At 39.3% G+C, this 19,836-nt stretch overlaps 1 protein-coding gene across 4 annotated transcripts in view; it reads right to left on the bottom strand.

The window, feature by feature from the left end:
• Positions 1-1,893: 1,893 nt before the first annotated feature.
• WARS2 (tryptophanyl tRNA synthetase 2, mitochondrial) overlaps positions 1,894-19,836 on the bottom strand; it is an 85,371-nt gene continuing 67,428 nt past the window's right edge. For 2 of the 4 annotated variants that reach the window (XM_045000955.1, XM_045000957.1), the window contains 4 exons: positions 13,950-14,030; positions 12,023-12,108; positions 8,748-8,866; positions 4,329-6,306 (listed from right to left, as the gene is read on the bottom strand). In XM_045000955.1, coding sequence (XP_044856890.1) covers positions 5,858-6,306; positions 8,748-8,866; positions 12,023-12,108; positions 13,950-14,030 — 735 coding nt within the window. In that variant the 3' untranslated portion in view covers positions 4,329-5,857. Of the gene's footprint in view, positions 6,307-8,747; positions 8,867-12,022; positions 12,109-13,949; positions 14,031-19,836 lie in introns of all 4 variants that reach the window. The other 2 variants (XM_045000958.1, XM_045000959.1) reach the window with 2 other exon arrangements.

Raw genomic sequence — 19,836 nt, 5'->3', positions numbered from 1 at the left:
GCTTTAACAAGATCAAACTTCCTCCCTCCATAATACAATCCAATTCAAGGAGCAGGGAACCATGGCAGGTAATAAAGAGCCATTATACACAATGGACAAAACTCTGCCCTTACACTAATGCAGTTGTTTGCTGCACAGTTGCAGGAGTGTATCCTGAAGGAAGAATTTTCTCTTTACTTACCAGTACTTCAATTTATCAGACTTTTCTTTTGCTCCAGGCCCTATGGAGATTTTATTAAAAAGCACATCAAATGTCTCAGTATCCATACAATCTCCCCAGCCCACTCAGAGTCCTACTGTGGTAGACCGCTCATCAGCCACTAAAACTTTCCCCTAAGTCACAAAGACATTGCCACTTCAGCTAACCCCTTCCCTCAAAAGCAGCTTGAGAATAGTTAGGTTTAGGAGCCACAGCTCAGCTAGGTTAAAAAAAAAAAATAGAAAGGTGGTTCTTTGACCATCAAACTTGTGTGTGATACCAGCAAGATTTGGGACGAATGAGCATGCTGACTGCTATTGTATCGTGTGTTACACGATAACTGACAGATTATGATTTTTTAAAACTATAAAGCCTATTTAAAGGATATTATTTCACTGTGTGAATTAAATAAATCATTTATAAGCAAACAAACCAACCCACCCCAGAAAAACAAGCCCATCTTTTGTGAAACCACACCCCTTGCCCAAGAACAGAATCCGAATCCTGGACCTCTAAATCCCCATCACAGATTGGTGAGCTAGCTGAGATACTGGGGAAATTGCTAGCCTTATGTGGACCAAATATTACAGGGAGATTTGACGTGCACTTTCCAGTGGGTTACACAGCTGTTTGATGACAGCAGAAGCATGCTGGAGATCAAGAATCCCAGGTTCTATCCTTAGTTGTGGGCACAGAGTGTGGAGGAGTGGTTACATATAGGATAACCACAGCGTGTAGATTTGGTTCATGCAGTATGAAAGGAAGCACGGCTAACCTGATGAAATTTAGCTCTGCTGTATTAGAGAGCAGGGGTTCAATTTTCAGTCAGCTTGAAATGAGATCATAAAATTTTGTTGCAAACCTATATGTAAAATAGAGAATGGACTAATATTTGACTGCCTTCTAGGGTTGGGGTATAAAGCTTTGCTCAGTGATAGGGGCTAGGAAGTATGCTGAAGTATAAACAGCAGTCACTAGAACTGAAACCACAACTCATGGCTCCCAGCTCAGTAAATCTTCCTTTATACATTACGGTAGTTAGATGAAAAGTCTCTCTTACAACAAGCAGCCTGATAGCGCCACTGTGGAACATTCTACACAATCATAGAATATCAGGGTTGGAAGGGACCTCAGGAGGTCATCTAGTCCAACCCCCTGCTCAAAGCAGGACCAAACCCCAAGTACATCTGGTACAATCTGGTACAGTCGAGCAATCTCTGTAGTATTCTCCAGCTTCATTCACTCAAATGAAATCCCATTCACCATAGACTGGGCAAACATTCATAATAGGCTCCTCTTTTTGTGTGTGTACTTTGATTAGCAGTGAAATAGTAAAGAATGTTGACAGTTAACCATTAGGTTTCAGAGTAAACAACCTATTGAGATGAATGGGACAGTTCACACTTCTTTCCTGGTTATTTTTCAAATCCATGTGTGGACTCAAACAATAAAAACTGCATTGGTTATATCTGCTGCACATCTGGCCTGTGCTAGGGTGGAAATCATACTTAATGATTTCTCTTTTGAACTTGGCATGTGTGAAATATAAAATATCTCCCTCCAGCCCCCTAATAAAAAAAAAACCCAGATTTTTATCATACTTTTAGATTGTATGTTCAGTAGAAGTAAAGCTTTCCCGAGGAAAATAAAATGATCAGCATGTTCTATAAAAATGTGGTAAAAGTGTAAAATATGTTTAAGGGAAGAAAAATAAAATAAAGAAATAAAAAGGAAAAATCAGTGCCCTTAAATGCAAACAAAAGGAAAGAAAGAAGCAAATTTTCTGGAAACAGTGGTAAACCCTTAAATTTAATAAAGCCAAATTACATTAGAGAGAGATCTTCGTAAAAAACACTCTCCCTGCCCCAAGCACATTTTTTGGCTTCTCAGAAAAATCTCAATGACACCTCTTGGAGAATGTTAGAAACATTCTGTTCACAATCCATTCTTCCAACATACCAGGAGTTTCTCTCTTTTGTCCCCGTCCTCCTTATTTTACTGGTATGAAATATTTCTACTTTAAGAGCATACTTGCTCCTGTTTCTTTGCTTGAAAGGGTGGAATGTTGAACCCCAAGCCCATATGGAGCTAAAGCAAAATAATTCAAGAACATTCATAACACAATGCAGTGTGGCTGCAGTCTGTACATGCAGTGCTGCAACACTAGTGCAGAATGTGTATGCTCTGGTATCTCAGAGCTCTGAAATCTCTCTTAAAAAACAAATAGCCTAAAGATTAAAACACAAAACCAAACCCTAGGAATATCAAGATTTGTCTTGTTTTTCTTGATTTTGTTGGAGGTCCCCCTTTGAAAGAGGAAGAAATGGATTGGGAGCCCCTAATCTTATCTGATGTGGTACAGTATGGAATTTTTAACCAATATATTTGACCAAAGTATTTGTTAGGCATTTGAATTAAACAGGTGTCAACAGAAATCAAGAGAGTGTTTTAAACAGGCTGAATAAAAATCCCTTCCCCTGTCAATTAATCAGTTTTATCTTCCTGGTATCTCTGACGTCATTTGTAACCATATGAGTTCTCCAGTCATCCATATTGTCCCCTAGGAAAAATACAGCAGATGACAGCTGAATTTCTAATGTAAAAAACAAGCAGGGAAAAACATTACAAAAATACCTGTGGGCCTTCTGCATACACCATTAAGTAACAAAAAGGATACAACATTTTTGGGTTTTTTTATAGGTCATTTTTAAGACTGGCCAGCTCATTTTGAACAATTCAGAGCCCATAAGTTATTTTGTACCAGTGAGAAACATCTCCATGTGACTGCATGGCTATATCTGTGATAACTGAAGAACTGTAATGAGCCTAATCACAGTGTTTAGTGATGGGCAGCTTAGTTAATCTAAGCTGCTTCATTTAGTGGCAGGTCCAAGACCCTCCCATTGTTTTCCTGATTATTTTCCTCATAAAATTGGGTGGATCTGAACTGAATTGCTTCTGTATAGAAACAGAAATAGATTTAAACTGTGAGCTAACTGCTTCAGATCGTCCCAAACCAGAATTTTGTTGCACAGAATTCCCTCAGAAATACAGAAATTGCCATTCTGGATGAGACCAGTTGTCCATCTACGTTAGGTATCCTGTCTCTGGCAGTAGTCAGCAGCAAATGCTTCAAGATGAAGGTACAAAAATCCTCACAATGAACAGTTTCGGAATAACCAGTCCACAGTAGAAGTTTCTTCTTTAGCCTAATCAGTCAGTTTCTTATAGTCCATGTCTTATACTTTGAAGCATATAGGTTTATATTCTTTATTCATATATGTGCAAGTTTTTCTGAATCCTGCTAAATACTTGCACTTTAATATCTTGTGTGAATGAGTTCGACAGATTAGCCATACATTCTGTAAAACAATTAAAAAAAAAATCAGTTTTGAAGTTTGTTGTCTTTTAAATTTCATGGGACACGTCTTGTTCTGATATTATAAAGACAATATAAGCATGCAATCCACCTTCTATTTATAATGTTTATTATATATACACCTCTATCATGGCCCCCTCTTGTTGTTTTCTTTGTAAAGAAGACAGTCAATCTTTTCAATCTCTTTACCTCGAATTTTTATTCCTCACCTTTTGACCATCTTCTATTTCTGCTATAACGTTTTTAACCTGGGGTATCCAGAAATGAACAGTATGTCTTTATCTTGAGTATTATTAACTAAGAGTGGTGTTATATTTTCAGTAGTACTTTCTACCCTATTCTTCATGAAACCTAGCAATTGCTTTCTGGTCCGCTGCTGGCCACTGAGCTGATATTTTACAATGAGCTGTCCACAACACCCACATCTTTCCCTGTGTGTTAATTTAGAAACCAGCAACCTGTATGAACAGATGCAATTAATCCTTCCAATGTACATTACCTTGCACTTGTTTTCTAACTGACACCATTGTGTCCATTCATATACCTCCTCTGGGTCTTGACTAGCTTTAGTAATTGTCTTACCTGAAAATTCTCATCTCATTCTTCTCTTTCTACAGATCCTTTATATATAAACCCAGGTCTTAGATTGGATGGTAGGGACGTCCAATTGTGAATTTCTTGCTTTACAATATACAGGAGCTAAAGGATTCTGAGTCAGTGAAGACTCAGTACTTCACTCCAACCAGTAAACAAATTCATCAGCTTTTTATTGGTCTGTATTACACAGAAAAAAAGATCAGTTCATGTTGATTCAGGAGTATAAAGTTGCCCTAGTTTCTTGATATAACTTCCACCTTTCCCAACTCAGGAGAAACAGTGAACACACATTTCAGACACTTTTAAATTTGCATTTTCCTCTTTTCAGTACCTGCCATGACTGTGGTACTATAAACTTAGTTTAAGTTTTAATACAGTGGTTTCAAATGTGAGGCATCAATGCACTGACGCAAAAAAATTCTCCACAACAGTACAATAATTACTTTTGCATTGCTTTAAGCACTTCTCTACCCTCGCCATTCCATTCCCTCTAGAAGAGTTTATTCCTTTTTGCCAATTTCTCCCTTTCCTTCTGCTCCTCAGCAGCAGCTCACTCATTCCGGGATCTCTCACTGGGGCTTGGGAGGAATAAGATCTGTGGAGGCTGAGTGCAGCTCTCATTACTAGGCCTATTCATTTTAAGAAAAATACTTTGATCATAACCATGGCTTTGTAGTCAGCTAGTCACTTACACAAGCCGTTTTTGTTAATTTTACAGCCAGTTCTCTGGTTTCCCAGCCAAAAGTCATTTCCCTGCAGGACAGAGATTCTAAAATGAATCCTGTAGTTGGTGCTGGACTGACAGTGCTGGAGCCTTTACTTCTCTACAGAATAGCTGCAAAATGGACAGCTGCTGAGCAAGTTTCCCAACACAGGCAGTCCCCTGCCAATGTATCTTAATCCTGACCTACTAAGATGACCTAGAAGAGAGAGGGGAGTTCAGGGTAGAGGGTACAGGTTCCATTCACTCCATGAATTCTTTACTGAGACTACCAAAAAGAAGCAGAGTTTCAATGGTCATGGTGGTTTCTGTAATATGGACATTTGTATATCAGGAAACGGACTAAGAGCCCAACTCATTTCATACAGACTAGCTGTCATTACCAAACTAGGCTGCATCTGAACTGGGGATTTAGAGGTGAAAGGCTCTTTCCCATTACCAATGTCCTGGGCATTCCAGGTCCCTAGTATGTATTTTTATTCTGGTTATCCAGAAGCACATTCTGCCATTACATTCAGCACAGTGTAACTGTCATCAGAGTTTATGAAACAGTTGTCTTTCGCTGTGAGGTTGTGTGTGTAATAGGGGAGGATTTTATGAAGCTTGTGACTTCCTCTCCTGCTGGAGTAATCAGGAATGCAACAACTCTGACATCCCCACGACCATGGCTTCTATTTCAACTTTTTATGTTGCTCTATGAAAACAGGAAGTTAATTTGGTCAGCTTCACTTTTCTGGTTCTGTGAGTTTCTTTGGAAATTGTGTGTCTGGGCCTTCCTTTGGAGCATCCAGAATGGCTTGATGCTGGTCCAATTGGATGGTGTCATAATCACATGGAAAAATCATCTCTGATTGTTTGTCTGATTTTCCAGGACAAAGAAAACTCTCTCTCAGACTCTGAGATGGGAGATGATGAACAAGAGCTATCTCAGGAAATAAAATTTTAAATTATTCAGTAGGTTCTATTGAAACCCGACTAATCTCCTTATTTCTTGATACACAGGGGAAGCTAGTTCTTTGGCTTTCTCTGCTCCAGCCTGTAAAACCTTCTCCAAGTGGGATTTGTCCTCCTGGAGCCTCTTAATTTCGTTCCCGATTGGCGCAAACTTCTGAATAACTGCTTCTGCCACTATCCCTTTGTAATGAGCAGTGTCAAGACCAACACACTGGTGCACCACTTCCTTTATGCTGAGTCCTGTCACTGCAGCATGAATGGTCACCAGATTGGAGACACCAGGACGAGAGTCTGGGTCATAGGTCACCTCAGAGGTGAAGTCAGTCACAGCCTTGCGGAATTTCAGAACAATCTCCTCTGGACTGTCTGTGATGTTGAGTGTGCCCAACTTCTGAGGGTCTGACTTGGACATCTTGGCTGTTGGATCCCTGAGAGACTTCACCTTCTTTGTTGTACCTAAAAACAGACAGATAATGGTTTTCTATTAATGCTTATTTGGCACTTTTCTTAGGAGAATACTACAACCTACAGCAGGTTCCCCTGGCTGCTTGCCCTGCTTTAACACTTTCCCAAGCTTTACAAAATACACTCATTCTTGATCTTCATTCTCTCCCACCAAAAGCACCCCAGCCATCCCCTTTTCCCCCCATAATCACCCAAAGAACCTGAACCTTGTTCCCCTTTCTCCCCAGTTACCTACTGCTGCTGGGATGATTCCCTGCTATTGTATGCTATGGTCTATGCTGATTTCCCTACCAATCCACCTCCTCCTTTAGATACCTGGTATTGGCGAAGCGAGTTGTCAAGGTTCCTTCCCCACTCTGAACTCTAGGGTATGGATGCAGGGACCTGCATGAGAACCTCTAAGCTTAATTACCAGCTTAGATCTGGTTTTACTGCCACCACCCAAATCCTTTAAGAGTTAGTCTGGGGGGAAGGTAGACAGAGTTTCCCAAATATCTCCCTCCCAGTAGTCTTGAGAGACTTCTCCACCAAGTTCCTGGTGAGTGCAGATCCAACCCCCTTGGATCTTAAAACAAGGAAAATCAATCAGGTTCTTAAAAAGAAGGCTTTTAATTAAAGAAAGAAAGGTAAAAATCATCCTCTGTAAAATCAGGATGGAAAATAACTTTACAAGGTAATCAGAACCCCCTCTAGCCTTAGGTTTAACACTACAGCAAACAGAGGTAAATCCTCTTAGCAAAAAGGAACATTTACAAGTTGAGAAAACAAAGATAAAACTAACATGCCTTGCCTGGCTGTTACTTACAAGTTTGAAATATGAGAGACTGGTTCAGAAAGATTTGGAGAGAACAGATTGATGTCTGGTCCCTCTTAGTCCCAAGAGCGAACAACCCCAAAACAAAGAGCACACAAACAAAAGACTTCCCCCCACCAAGATTTGAAAATATCTTGTCCCCTTATTGGTCCTTTGGGTCAGGTGTCAGCCAGGTTACCTGAGCTTCTTAACTCTTTACAGGTAAAAGGATTTGGTGTCTCTGGCCAGGAGGGATTTTATAGTATTGTACACAGGAGGGCTGTTCCCTTCCCTTTATAGTTATGACACGAGTAACCAGGGAGCACAAACTAGAAGTGTGTGAGGGATCCTGTAAAAGTGGGGAGCTGGGTCAGATCAGACTCCAGAGGAGAGTCTCAAAATGACCAGTCTCCTCACCTTGAGACGCTGTCCCACACAAGAAGCCCCTGAAACTCTCCTAGAGCTCCTTAGAAATAGCTCCCTCCTAGGTGTTATCTACTCAAAAAACTAAGGGGGAAAACGTTGCTTAAATTTTGGCAGGGTGATAGGTGCCGTAGAAATAACTGAGACACATGCACGTATGCGAGACAGGATACCAGTATTATAAAGCACTTGGCAACTTTCATCTAGTTACACCACTCCATTAATTCACAGTCTCTTCCCATTATTATTATACACAAAAAGCAGTATGAGCCGCTGATCTAAGTACTAGAATCGCATAGCACTGAATCATGGTTGCAAAGACATCACAATATTTGTGCTCACACTGCTCACAAGACACTGCAAGGTTTGTAACACCCAATATTCTCATGGGTGACCTCTCATTTTTAACTGGGGCTTTAAAGTGGAAAGAGGGCTACTAACGATACCCTGGCAGAGTAATCTTTTCTAAGGGGAGAACTCCCTGCTCCTGGGGGCTGCACATTCCTCTAGATTATGAACTAATGCAAAGATACCACACTTTTTCTGTACTCAGCTGCTCATGTTTCCTGCCACATGTGCCATTTGCTCTACAGAAAGATTCAGAAATTTTTCACGGCCTCATAATGCAAAAAATGGCAGAACACATTTCCTTCAAAATCTCCTAAGCTTTAGGCTGTGACCAAGAATGGAAAGTTTAGCTCCAATGAAGAGCCTTCTTGAAATTTACAAGCATATGTCAAAGCACCTAATGAACTTTTGTGTGCTATGGTAATGAAGGTAATAAAATAGAAACTGCGTTGCAACTTCAATTACAGCATTTACTACAAGCAAACACTAGAGTGTTATGCTGGTTGGTGGTCTCTTATTCAACGCCTTAACGGGCATCACAAATTGCTCCTTAATTGGCACCATCGAACATGCTCTCTCCTCATGAGAGGCCCATGCCTGCAAGAGCAGGGGCTGTAACCAAGCAGGACTGAAAGGCAGTAGCAGAGCATTGTGGGGGGCCCCAGGACTGGAATAGCAGATACTGTACACATTCCTTTCTGGGGGGATTCAAAGCCCCATACTCATTCTATTCTATTAATCTATTTTGCCATCAGTTTGCCCCCTTTCCACAGTTGCTCCCACATAGATTCACCTTACCTGTAAGTCAAATCTCAACCCTTAATAACACACTACAATCTAGTATTTAACCACACGTCTCTCTACTCACTTAAAATGGCTTTGGGCACAGGAAAGAAGTTTCCATATTTCTTGTTAAAGTGTTGTGCTATATCTCGAGCCAGTTCCAGGTGCAGGACTTGATCTTCTCCAACAGGAACATGTGTTGACCTTTTAATAAAAGACAGACACAGGAAACTCAGCAAAATTCTCTGGTTCTATTGAAACGTTACCTGAGACTGTCACAGCTCCTGCCATAGCTGAGGGCCAGACGAAGCCAAATGTTCAATCATAGCTAACTCGCTCTCTTCTGGGTGAACAAGATTCCAGACGGATCCTGTCTAATACGGTTCTGCTGTGTCTGATGGGATGAAATGCAGATTCAGCAGCAAAAGAACAGCCTTTTACCAAAGTCTGAACGTAAATGGGAAATATACAAGAAAGAGTAACAATACTGGCATGCACACTTGCATTCTGCAAGCATCTCCCACTTTCCATAAGATTTCTACTACCCACCGTCTTCTATTCATTCACTGATTTTAAGGACTGAAGGGACCCTTTGATCATCTAGTCTGATCTCTTGTATAACATAGGTCATACAAATGTATTCAGTTACTGCTGTGTTGAAGCCCAATAACTTGTGTCTAACTAAAGCATATCTTCCATAATGACACCCCGTCTTGATTTGAAGACTTTAAGAGATGGAGAATCCATCACTTTCCCTGGTGTTATTTTCTCACTGTTAATCTGCGATTTTTTACATGAGATATAGACTTGAAATCACGTAGACAGATACTGGGCTAGATGGACCTTTGGTCTGACCCGGTATGGCCGTTCTTATGTCCGCTTTTATTTATTAAAGCTTCCACTGCACTTTTTAAAGAGTTGGTGTATGTTAAACCAAGTCCTGGCCAAATTCTAATTTACATTCTGTGTCTCTAAATACCCAGACAATTTCAATTCCATATGGTATTCTTTACTTATGATCCTAAACCACAGGGGTTCAATCTCTTCACCCATCTACTCACCAAAGAGTAATCAGGACAAGCTAAAAACTGTTACAGTAGCCCATAGAAAATCACAGTGTCTTACAACACAGAAAAAAACAGTTACCTTAATCAATACACTTAAGCAGCCCGAAAGGAACATTTCCATATGCCAAAATGGTTCCAGAATCACAAAGTTATCCCACTGATCCAAAAACATATTGTGTTTCTATAAATGCCTCTGCATGACTTTCTTTTTTTCTTATATTAGTTTTCTTGCTGTCTTTGCTTCTGCTTCTCACATGCTATTTATTTATCTTCTATTAATTTACATTTTTTTCTTCTCCCTAATCCTCTTTTTCCTCCTAGGTCACTTCAGTTGGTTTTGTTTCTCCCTCGCTTCCTCCTCCTAATTCATTTATTTTGTTTGTGGTATTTTATTTGCTGACTCTTTTCTGCCATTTTTTTGTGTTCTTATTTCTGCAGTTAGTTTTGCTTTGTACCATTTCAGCATCTGCTTTTCCAGCTCTTCCTTCTATGACTGCTGCTCCTTTCCTAATTATCCATTTTCTCTTGCCTCTTGTCCCATTTCCTATAATTTTTAATATAAAAGATCTCTCTTGTTAAATATATATCTTTTAATATATGTGTTCTCTCTCTCACACCTCCTTATTTTGTCATCTATTTCCAGTCAGCCAAGACTTAACATGCAAAAGTTGAGCTAAAATGAACACTGATAATCAAAAGTACAGAATCTTATTACACAGAGATGGGAAAGATCTAGGTAGTTCAGTCCATCCCAGGGCCCAGTGCAGAATGGTTTCTGATAGTGAAGTTGCCAGTGTTTTGTTTATTAAAATTACTTTAATTGATGGGGCTTCTATTATTCCCCTTGGGGAACTATTCAACTATCAAACAGACTTCAGTTAAGAAGATTTTTCTAATATTCAAATTACATTTTCCCTTTACTTTTACCTCAATATTCCTAATTATGATACATATAAACTAGCAATATCATCCCTAAGTCTTTTGACATGACTGTTTTCCCTCCCACTGACTCTATGCTTTGGATTATTTTACCCGAGATGTATTGTTATTCCTGCCTACTCTATATTCCCAAACCCTCCATGCCCTTTTGTATCATTTCTCTGTCGTCACAGGAGTTGATGAACCCACACAACTCAACATAATCTGCAAACTTAATGCACTATTTACTCTCCCTTGGAGATTCATTAATTAAGATTTTACAAATTACCCGACTTAACTATGCTTCATTCACAGATGCAACCTTCCTCCACATTACCAGCTCTTGATCTCAGTCTCGTCAGTCAGCCTAGGAACTAAAAACTCAGCCATGTACGGGGAGAGCGGGGTGTAGAATGGAACCATCAAGAAGCTGGAGTGGAGTGGTATAGGAGTCAGGCTGCTAGCACTGGGTAGGTGGGCAGGGAGAAGAAAAGGGATTAGGTTTACAAGAGACATGCGGGAAGAACCAGGAAAAAAAAGAATGAGTAACTGAAAGAAGGATATAGTCTACATTTCCTCAGTACAGTAAACTTCTCCTCAGGGATGTAAAAAAGAATTAAAATGTGAAAAAAAAATGCTACTTCACAGTTTCCCAATTTGCAGAAGACTTCTTCAAATATTGTGCATTATGGCTACATGACATCCTGACAGTGCCAGGCATTACACCTCATGTCAAAGCTGGGACCTCTGCTAATCTTACATCAAAGATAATTGACTAGTATAGAACTATGCTTCTGTAATGGGTCTCATGAAGGCAACACACGAGGTTTAGCTTCCCCTTTGTGCAGAGAACTCCTCCCCCATCGACACAGCATAATCTACGCCAGAACTTGAAAAAAAATGTAAGTGAATTTAATAGTGGTGTGAAGTGCTCAATTGAAAGGTCTGGACAAGACATCTCTCTAGCTTCATAGCAGCTCCATCATGGGAAGTAACAACATGAATCAGCCCTGACCTTGAGGATCCACAACTAGTTTAGTCTCTGTGGCCCATTCAGTCAATCAATCCAACTCAACAGCTAAATGGGTCAATTGGTGTTAGTTTTATTGGCGATTTCAGGGATATGCACTAAATTGTTCTAAGGTGACCAACTCTTCTTAGACAATACCATCCAATGTCTTTCTAGTGGCCTGCTATTTAACCACTATCAACCTGAGCAAGATTTTAATCAGTGACTGAAAGACGAAAAGGTTTCATCCATTCCCAATCCTCTCAGCTATTCATGCCCCTTGGTATTTAACATGTTGACCCAAAGAACTTTCATCTTACAGCAGTTGAACAGACGTTGCCTGTGGGCTCACATTCTGTCTCTTACTTGTACAGCAGAATATCTGCAGCTTGAAGAACAGGGTATGTGAACAGACCAACGGTTCCTTCATAATTCTGGCTGGCATTCTTTACCTGTTTGCAAAAGAAAGACACACTGAAATCATCCATTTGGCTAATGATGTCAACGTCTGATTTTGATTTTTTTGGTTGTAAGTTTCAGTTAGTGAGTCCGCTTCCTTCACTGACACTGCCATTCTAGCAAAGAAGCATTCCTAACAGAATTTGTGCTTTTTTAATGCTCAGTGCTACTTACTGCTCATGGATCCGTTATTTTCTAGAGATATTTATAGATCTCATCTCATAATATTTGTTCTGTTATTTCACTAGGGAGATATATTAGATGTGCGGGATGGTAACAGCCAAACTCACTCCTTTTCTGTTGTTGTTTGTTGGAAGACTGGTATGCAGCACTTGTTTTTATACAAAGTCCTGGTACCCTCCAGATTAACCCACCTTTTTGTAAATAGTTATCAAAGGTTCAAAAGTTCAATACCTAATTCCTTTAACACCCTAGATGCATATCATCTGGACCAGCTGGTCTGTAGATGTTCAAGTATCTAGTTTCCTGCTTTTTGTTTTAACTGTAGCTACATTTAAAAAAATCGTTAAAATCTGTCCAGACTTCCTTATATTTTCCTATATCTTTTTCCTCTCCCCGTCATCCAGATCATACTCTCCTGTCTCCATCTCCAGGCTCTTAAATACAGGGGACCTGATGCCAAGCACCTGCAGCTCCTATTTGTGGGTTTTAAAAGTCCAACCACTTATACTTGGATGCCTAAATATGGCTTTACAAGTCTAACTTGAGAAACTCAGTTGGAAAAGCTTGGCTTAAATTTAAATTTTGCATTAACACTATTTGTTGCATTTAAATTTGAATGAGTTTATTTAATTAAGAAGAAAAAACAGGAAGGGGGAAAAAACCACCCACAAACATCTGGAGGTATTTAGCCTGCTCCAGTTGTGAACTCTGCGAACGAAACTGCTCTGGATTCTTTTTTCTTCTCATTGTTTGTCTCTCTCCTGACTCCTTGTAAAATAGTTGTTCAGGGCTCCTTGCCACACCCCAATACAAGTAGCACCATAGGGTTGGCCCAGTCTAGGCCCCAGCCTCTTAGCCCCACCCCACCCTTGCTGGCCTTCTTACTTTGTTTATGGGTGGGGAAAAGCAAAAGTTCAAACTCAACCTTCAGACCTGCCAGCATGTGACACCCCAGCACACTTCTGATTTCTCTTCTTGTTAAATAAAGAAAACACACAGAAATTAAATGCAAAAAAATAGCATTGATGCAATACTAAGAAATTAAGCACATATGTCAAGAATGGCAAAAGGGAAGATTTTTCAGAACATCAACTCAGCCACAGTCATCTTTAGTAATGTTTATTTCTGTATCCCTTTTAAAATGTAAACCGTAACATATCCCATACCATACAACACACAGAATAGCTAACTGATGTTGCAGAAGACTTACTTACGGAATTTCCTTACTTGTGACTGCTTGATTTTTTAGCCTTAATGTTGTGTTGTAGTTATTGCATTTTATTATTTTACTAGGCTTGAAATAAGAGCTTTAAGCATTTTGATAAATGATTAAAAATACCAGTCTATAATTGAAAACCTTCTTTAACTGCCTCTGTATTCTCTGCTTATACAGGTATGCTACTTTGTAACTTCCCACAGCAGCAGCCTCACTGATTCACAATATACAGTTGTGTCTCCTATAGTAATAGCATTGTACGGGGTTGTTTTCTTTCCTCTTCCTGAAGTGACTCCATCACCTTTTAGTAAGAATGACGGGCCCAGTGTTTGTGGTCCACAGGCAACAGAAATTTTTACAAGAAAGACAATACTGTTGTTATTATATTTCCTTAAATCTCCTTTTAGTTTAATATGCTGATCATATAAACCTTACCTTCCACTGCGGAAAGCTTTGTATACGTGGCATATTAGTTAAGCACCCAAGAATCCAACCGAGTTCTGCATGTTCAGGCACCTAAAAAAAAAAGCCATAGGAAATCAGAATAGGTTGAATGTATTTTCACCTGCACACATCATTTCAAGAGAAAGTACAGCCAGTAAAGGCTATCAACCAGAGATTAGTAAAATTAGTTTATTTTTGGCTACCATTTTTTCAGTGAGTTTAGTGCTGGTGAGAAGTAACAGAGAGCCCTGGTGACTGAAGAACCTATATTGATCCATAGTACAAGTACAACTCCTGCAGCAGCAGTACAAGCTTCCCCACCTTACCTGGCCAGCCTGCCCTAACTGACCAAGAAAGAAAACTGTGGAGGTGAGACGGGTGTTTAATTTTCATGTTCATTCAGATCTTGGCCTTTATGCTGAGAATTCCAAGTACCTTGAGGCAGTAGGCTAGGGGTTACAACACAGGACTGTTAGTCAGATCCCCTTGCTTCTAGGCCTAGCTCCAACATTAATTTGCTGTGGGAGTCAAACGTATCTCCGTGCTTCAGTTGTCCTGTCTGTAAAATGGGGACACCTAGACCTCTTAAGTATTCTGGATTTTGTGGAATGTTCTACATTTTGGGTTAATTCACCTGCCTGTTCTGCAGCACCAAAGCCAGGAGATGTTTTGCAAATAAAGAGAAAGACTGACTCAAAATATCCACTGACTTAGGGAAGGATGCATGGGGCAGAGAGCCAGGATGCCATATCTAATGTGGGACTACAACCACCAAAATGCCTTCAGGAAATGAAATGATGAACACATTTTAGCATCTGTAAGACTAGATTAGATGATTTTTAAATATATTTTAGATTTTTTTCTTTCCTAATGGTGTCACTCACTACAGGGCAGAGTTAAGGTTGTTTGGTGCCCTCACATTTCTACACCTTAACGTGCTAGGATTCCTGTTAAAGTTTAACCTTAATTCTGAATTTCCTGGGTTTATAATGCATGTTTTGGAAATAATTACAACATCGCTCTATTAAAAACCCCCACCATGAATCACTGATGTGTATTCTCAATCTTAACTCCATTTTAACAGTTTTTGTCTGGAGGTAATTTATGAGGTATAATGTGAGGTGCAACAAAGCACAGGTGTTCCACTTCTGGTCATTTGCCACACATTTCAGTTGCCTCTGTCACATGCTGGCAGGTCTGAAGGTTGAGAGATATGATAATACCTAGGACAGAGGGTTTGAGAAACTTAATGCTTGTGTTTCGATCTAAGAGCGTAGATAAAAAGCATTAAAAAGTGCTTATTAACAACAAGTGGGACAATTACTAATATCATCTGCAGAAATCTTTTTGGTGTTGTATGTAGACTGGGAAAAGGACCGATTCCATCACTGACTAAATTTAATATCCATAAAATAGCCCTAAGATTGTAATTACTTTTGGTCACTAATGTTATGGTCCACAGCTGAACTGATGACCTGAGGTGAATAGCGCAGGAACTGATTACAATGACATGAAGCCTCCCAGACCTTCTCTTTTTCGATTCCTTCACGTTCATTTGCCTGCCTGGCTTTAGTACACAAGGCAAAGTGTGACAAGATGGCACCAAATGTGTCCTCTATGCAATATGCAATGTAAACTGAGCTGGATGGAACTGACTTAACCCATGTGTTACTGGAACACTGAGCGATCAGCCATTCTGCAGCCCTGGCTCTAACCAGTGAGAGTTACATTCACTTCTAGCTCCCAAAGCCAGATTCACATGAAGCATGGCCCATTATTAATACAAAGTGGTAAGAACACATGCTAGTGTAAAGAAGAAAGGCTGGGGCGGGGGGGGGGGAGGGTGGAAGCGCAAAGAAGCATGGAAGAAACAAAGAAAAACAATCACACAGGGTAAAATAAATAAAAGTCTTGTTAACTCATTGTCCCAATACTGCTTAGTATGCTCAGCAGTGATGGATTACAAAGAGCCAGAGCTACAATCAGTGAAGTCAAGTATCCTTGGAGGAACTTGATTTGTATAAATAGAATTAAATTCATTTAAATTTTTGCAGGAAGTCCTTCTCTATGCTATTAAACAAGGGACCATGGAGTTAATTCATATAATAGAAAGAAACAGTCAAAAGTAAAAAAGACGTGCCCTATCTCTCTATCACTGTCAATTAATTTTCAGTAGCTTTGTATCAAATTTCATAACATTAATCATGCTAATATTAATGAAGAGCAAGACCTTCGACACACAAACAGCTCATTCCACAAAGGGCAATAGCTTCAAAGAACTCTTTGATGAAGGTCCTGTTCTTTCTGAAAGTAACTGCAACGCTGAGGATCCTATCTAAAAACCTGGGAAACTAATACACAAAAACAATGTGTTGTGTTTCAGTTAAGGCTGTTCTATACATAAAATACTTCACATAAAATCTAGGGCTGTCAAGCGATTAAAAAAATCAATCACGATTAATCGTGCTGTTAATAATAGAATACCATTTATTTAAATATTTTTGGATGTTATCTACATTTTCAAATATATTCATTTCAATTACAACACAGATTGTACAGTACACTGTAAAAAACAAAAGAAATAGTATTTTTCAATTCACTTAATAAAAGTACTGTAGTGCAGTCTCTTTATCATAAAAGTTGAACTTACAAATGTAGAATTATATACAAAAAAGTAATTGCATTCAAAATAAAACAATGTAAAACTTTAGAGCCTACAAGTCCACTCAGTCCTACTACTTGTTCACCCAATTGCTCAGGCAAACAAGTTTATTTATATTTGCAGGAGATAATGCTGCCCACTTCTTGTTTACAATGTCACCTGAAAGTGAGAACAAGAGTTCACATGGCACTGTTGTAGCTGGCGTCGCAAGATATTTACTTGCCAGATGCACTAAAGGTTCATATGTCCCTTCATGCTTCAACCACTATTCCAGAGGACATGCGTCCATGCTGAAATGGGTTCTGCTCGATAACGATCCAAAGCAATGCAGATCAACACATGTTCATTTAATAATCTGAGTCAGATGCCACCATCAGAAGGTTGATTTTCTTTTTTGGTGATTTGGGATCTGTAGTTTCCGCACTGGAGTGTTACTCTTTTAAGACTTCTGAAAGCATGCTCAACACCTCATCCCTCTCAGATTTTGGGCGGCACTTCAGATTCTTAAACCTTGGGTCAAGTGCTGTAGCTATCATTAGAAATCTCATATTGGTACCTTCTTTGCATTTTGTGAAAGTGTTCTTAAAACAAACAACACATGCTGGGTCATCATCCGAGACTGCTAGAACATGAAATATATGGCAGAATGCAGATATAACAGAGCAGGAGACATACAAATTCCCCAAGGAGTTCAGTCACAATTTTTATTAATTTTTTTTTTAAACGAGCATCATCAGCATGAAAGCATGTCCTCTGGAATGGTGGCCGAAGCATGAAGGACTATACGAATGTTTAGCATATCTGGCACGCAAATACCTTGCAATGCTGGCTACAAAAGTGCCATGCGGACACCTGTTCTCACTTTCAGATGACACTGTAAACAAGAAGCAGGTAGCCGCTATCTCCCGTATATGTAAACAAACCTGTTTGTCTTAGCGACTGGCTGAACAAGAAGTAGGACTGAGTGGACCTGTAGACTCTAAAGTTTTACATTGTTTTGTTTTTTAATGCAGTTATGTAACAAAAAATAACCTATATCTGTAAACTGCACTTTCACGATAAAGAGATTGCACTACAGTACTTGTATGAGGTGAATTGAAAAATACAATTTCTTTGATCATTTTTACAGTGCAAATATTTGTAATAAAAATAACAAAGTGAGCATTTTCTACTTTGTATTATGTCTTGTAATTGAAATCAACATACTTGAAAATGTAGAAAAACATCCAAAATATTTAATAAATTTCAATTGGTATTTTATTGTTTAACAGTGCGATTAAAACTATGTTTAACCACAATTTTTAAAATTGTGATTAATTTTTTCAGTTAATCGCGTGAGTTAACTGCAATTAATCAACAACACTAATAAAATCTAAAAATAAAATGACATGAAAAGTTAAGTCTATCGTAACATACATAAGAACATAAGAACGGCCATACTGGGTCAGACCAAAGGTCCATCCAGCCCAGTATCCTGTCTACCGACAGTGGCCAATGCCAGGTGCCCCAGAGGGAGTGAACCTAACAGGTAATGATCAAGTGATCTCTCTCTTGCCATCCATCTCCACCCTTTGACAAACAGAAGCTAGGGACACCATCCCTTACCCATCCTGGGTAATAGCCATTAATGGACTTAACCTCCATGAATTTATCCAGTTCTCTTTTAAACACTGTTATAGTCCAAGCCTTCACAACCTCCTCAGGTAAGGAGTTCCACAAGTTCACTGTGCGCTGTGTGAAGAACTTCCTTTTATTTGTTTTAAACCTGCTGACCATTAATTTCATTTGGTAGCCCCTAGTTCTTGTATTATGGGAACAAGTAAATAACTTTTCCTTATTTACTTTCTCCACATCACTCATGATTTTATATACCTCTATCATATCCCCCCTTAGTCTCCTCTTTTCCAAGCTGAAAAGTTCTAGCCTCTTTAATCTCTCCTCATATGGGACCTGTTCCAAACCCCTAATCATTTTAGTTGCCCTTCTCTGAGCCTTTTCTAATGCCAGTATATCTTTTTTGAGATGAGGAGACCACATCTGTATGCAGTATTCAAGATATAGGCGTACCATCAATTTACATGAAGGCAATAAGATACTCTCCCCGTCTTATTCTCTATACCCTTTTTAATAATTCCTAACATCCTCCCTACCCTTTGTTCCCTGTCTTTTAACCAGTTCTCAATCCATGAAAGGACCTTCCCTTTTATTCCATGACAACTTTATTTACGTAAGAGCCTTTGATGAGGGACCTTGTCAAAGGCTTTCTGGAAATCTAAGTACACTATGTTCACTGGATCCCCCTTGTCCACATATTTGTTGACCTCTTCAAAACACTTTAATAGATTAGTAAGACACGATTTCCCTTTACAGAAACCATGTTGACTTTTGCCCAACAATTTATGTTCTTCTATGTGTCTTGACAAATTTATTCTTCATTATTGTTTCAACTAATTTCCCAGTACTGACGTTAGTCTGTAACTGCTGGGATCACCTCTAGAGCCCTTTTTAAATATTGGCATTACATTAGCTATCTTCTAGTCACTGGGTACAGAAGCTGATTTAAAGGACAGAGAACAAACCATAGTTAATCATACAGCTTAAGAGAATGTACCACAACCTTAACTCTGCCCCAGCTCGAATGTCAGATTTCCAGCACTGCCTTCTCCAAACACTTGAGTGTATGCAACTTTACAGAACTGCAGAAAAGGGATGGTGTAGGGAGTATGGCCTGTTTGTGGTGGAGATAAGATGGTGGAATTCAGGGAGGAGATAATGGAAGGTTGGCATCCCATTCTCTGTCACATCATCACCTGACCTGAGCTACTGACAAGGCCCTGTCTATAACTGTAACAGTTAGACAATTTTAATTACAACCTAATTATTCAAGTGTAAGCTATTCATGAGTTAGTTTAACTCTTTCTAAATTTTAAGGAGACCTGGGTTCACATCCCAGCTCTGCCACTTTTATTCTTCAGTAACCTCAGGCAAGTCACTTCCCTCCCTGTGCCTCAGTTTTGCCATCTGCAAAATGGGGATAGTAATATTGACCTCCTTTGTAAAGTGCTTTGAGAGCTATGGATGAAGCACACTATATAAGAGCTAGGTACTATTATTATTTAAACTTTTTGGAACTCCTAAACGATTTGAAGTATTTCCCCACAATTCTAATTTTACTCTACAAATATGAGTGATTATCTGTTTTGCTTTTTTAAAAAA

The sequence above is a fragment of the Mauremys mutica genome, chromosome 1 (genome assembly GCF_020497125.1).
Source record: "Mauremys mutica isolate MM-2020 ecotype Southern chromosome 1, ASM2049712v1, whole genome shotgun sequence".
NCBI lineage: Eukaryota > Metazoa > Chordata > Testudines > Geoemydidae > Mauremys > Mauremys mutica.
Note: the sequence above shows the minus strand (reverse complement) of the source record. Positions and strands in the feature narration are given on the sequence as shown.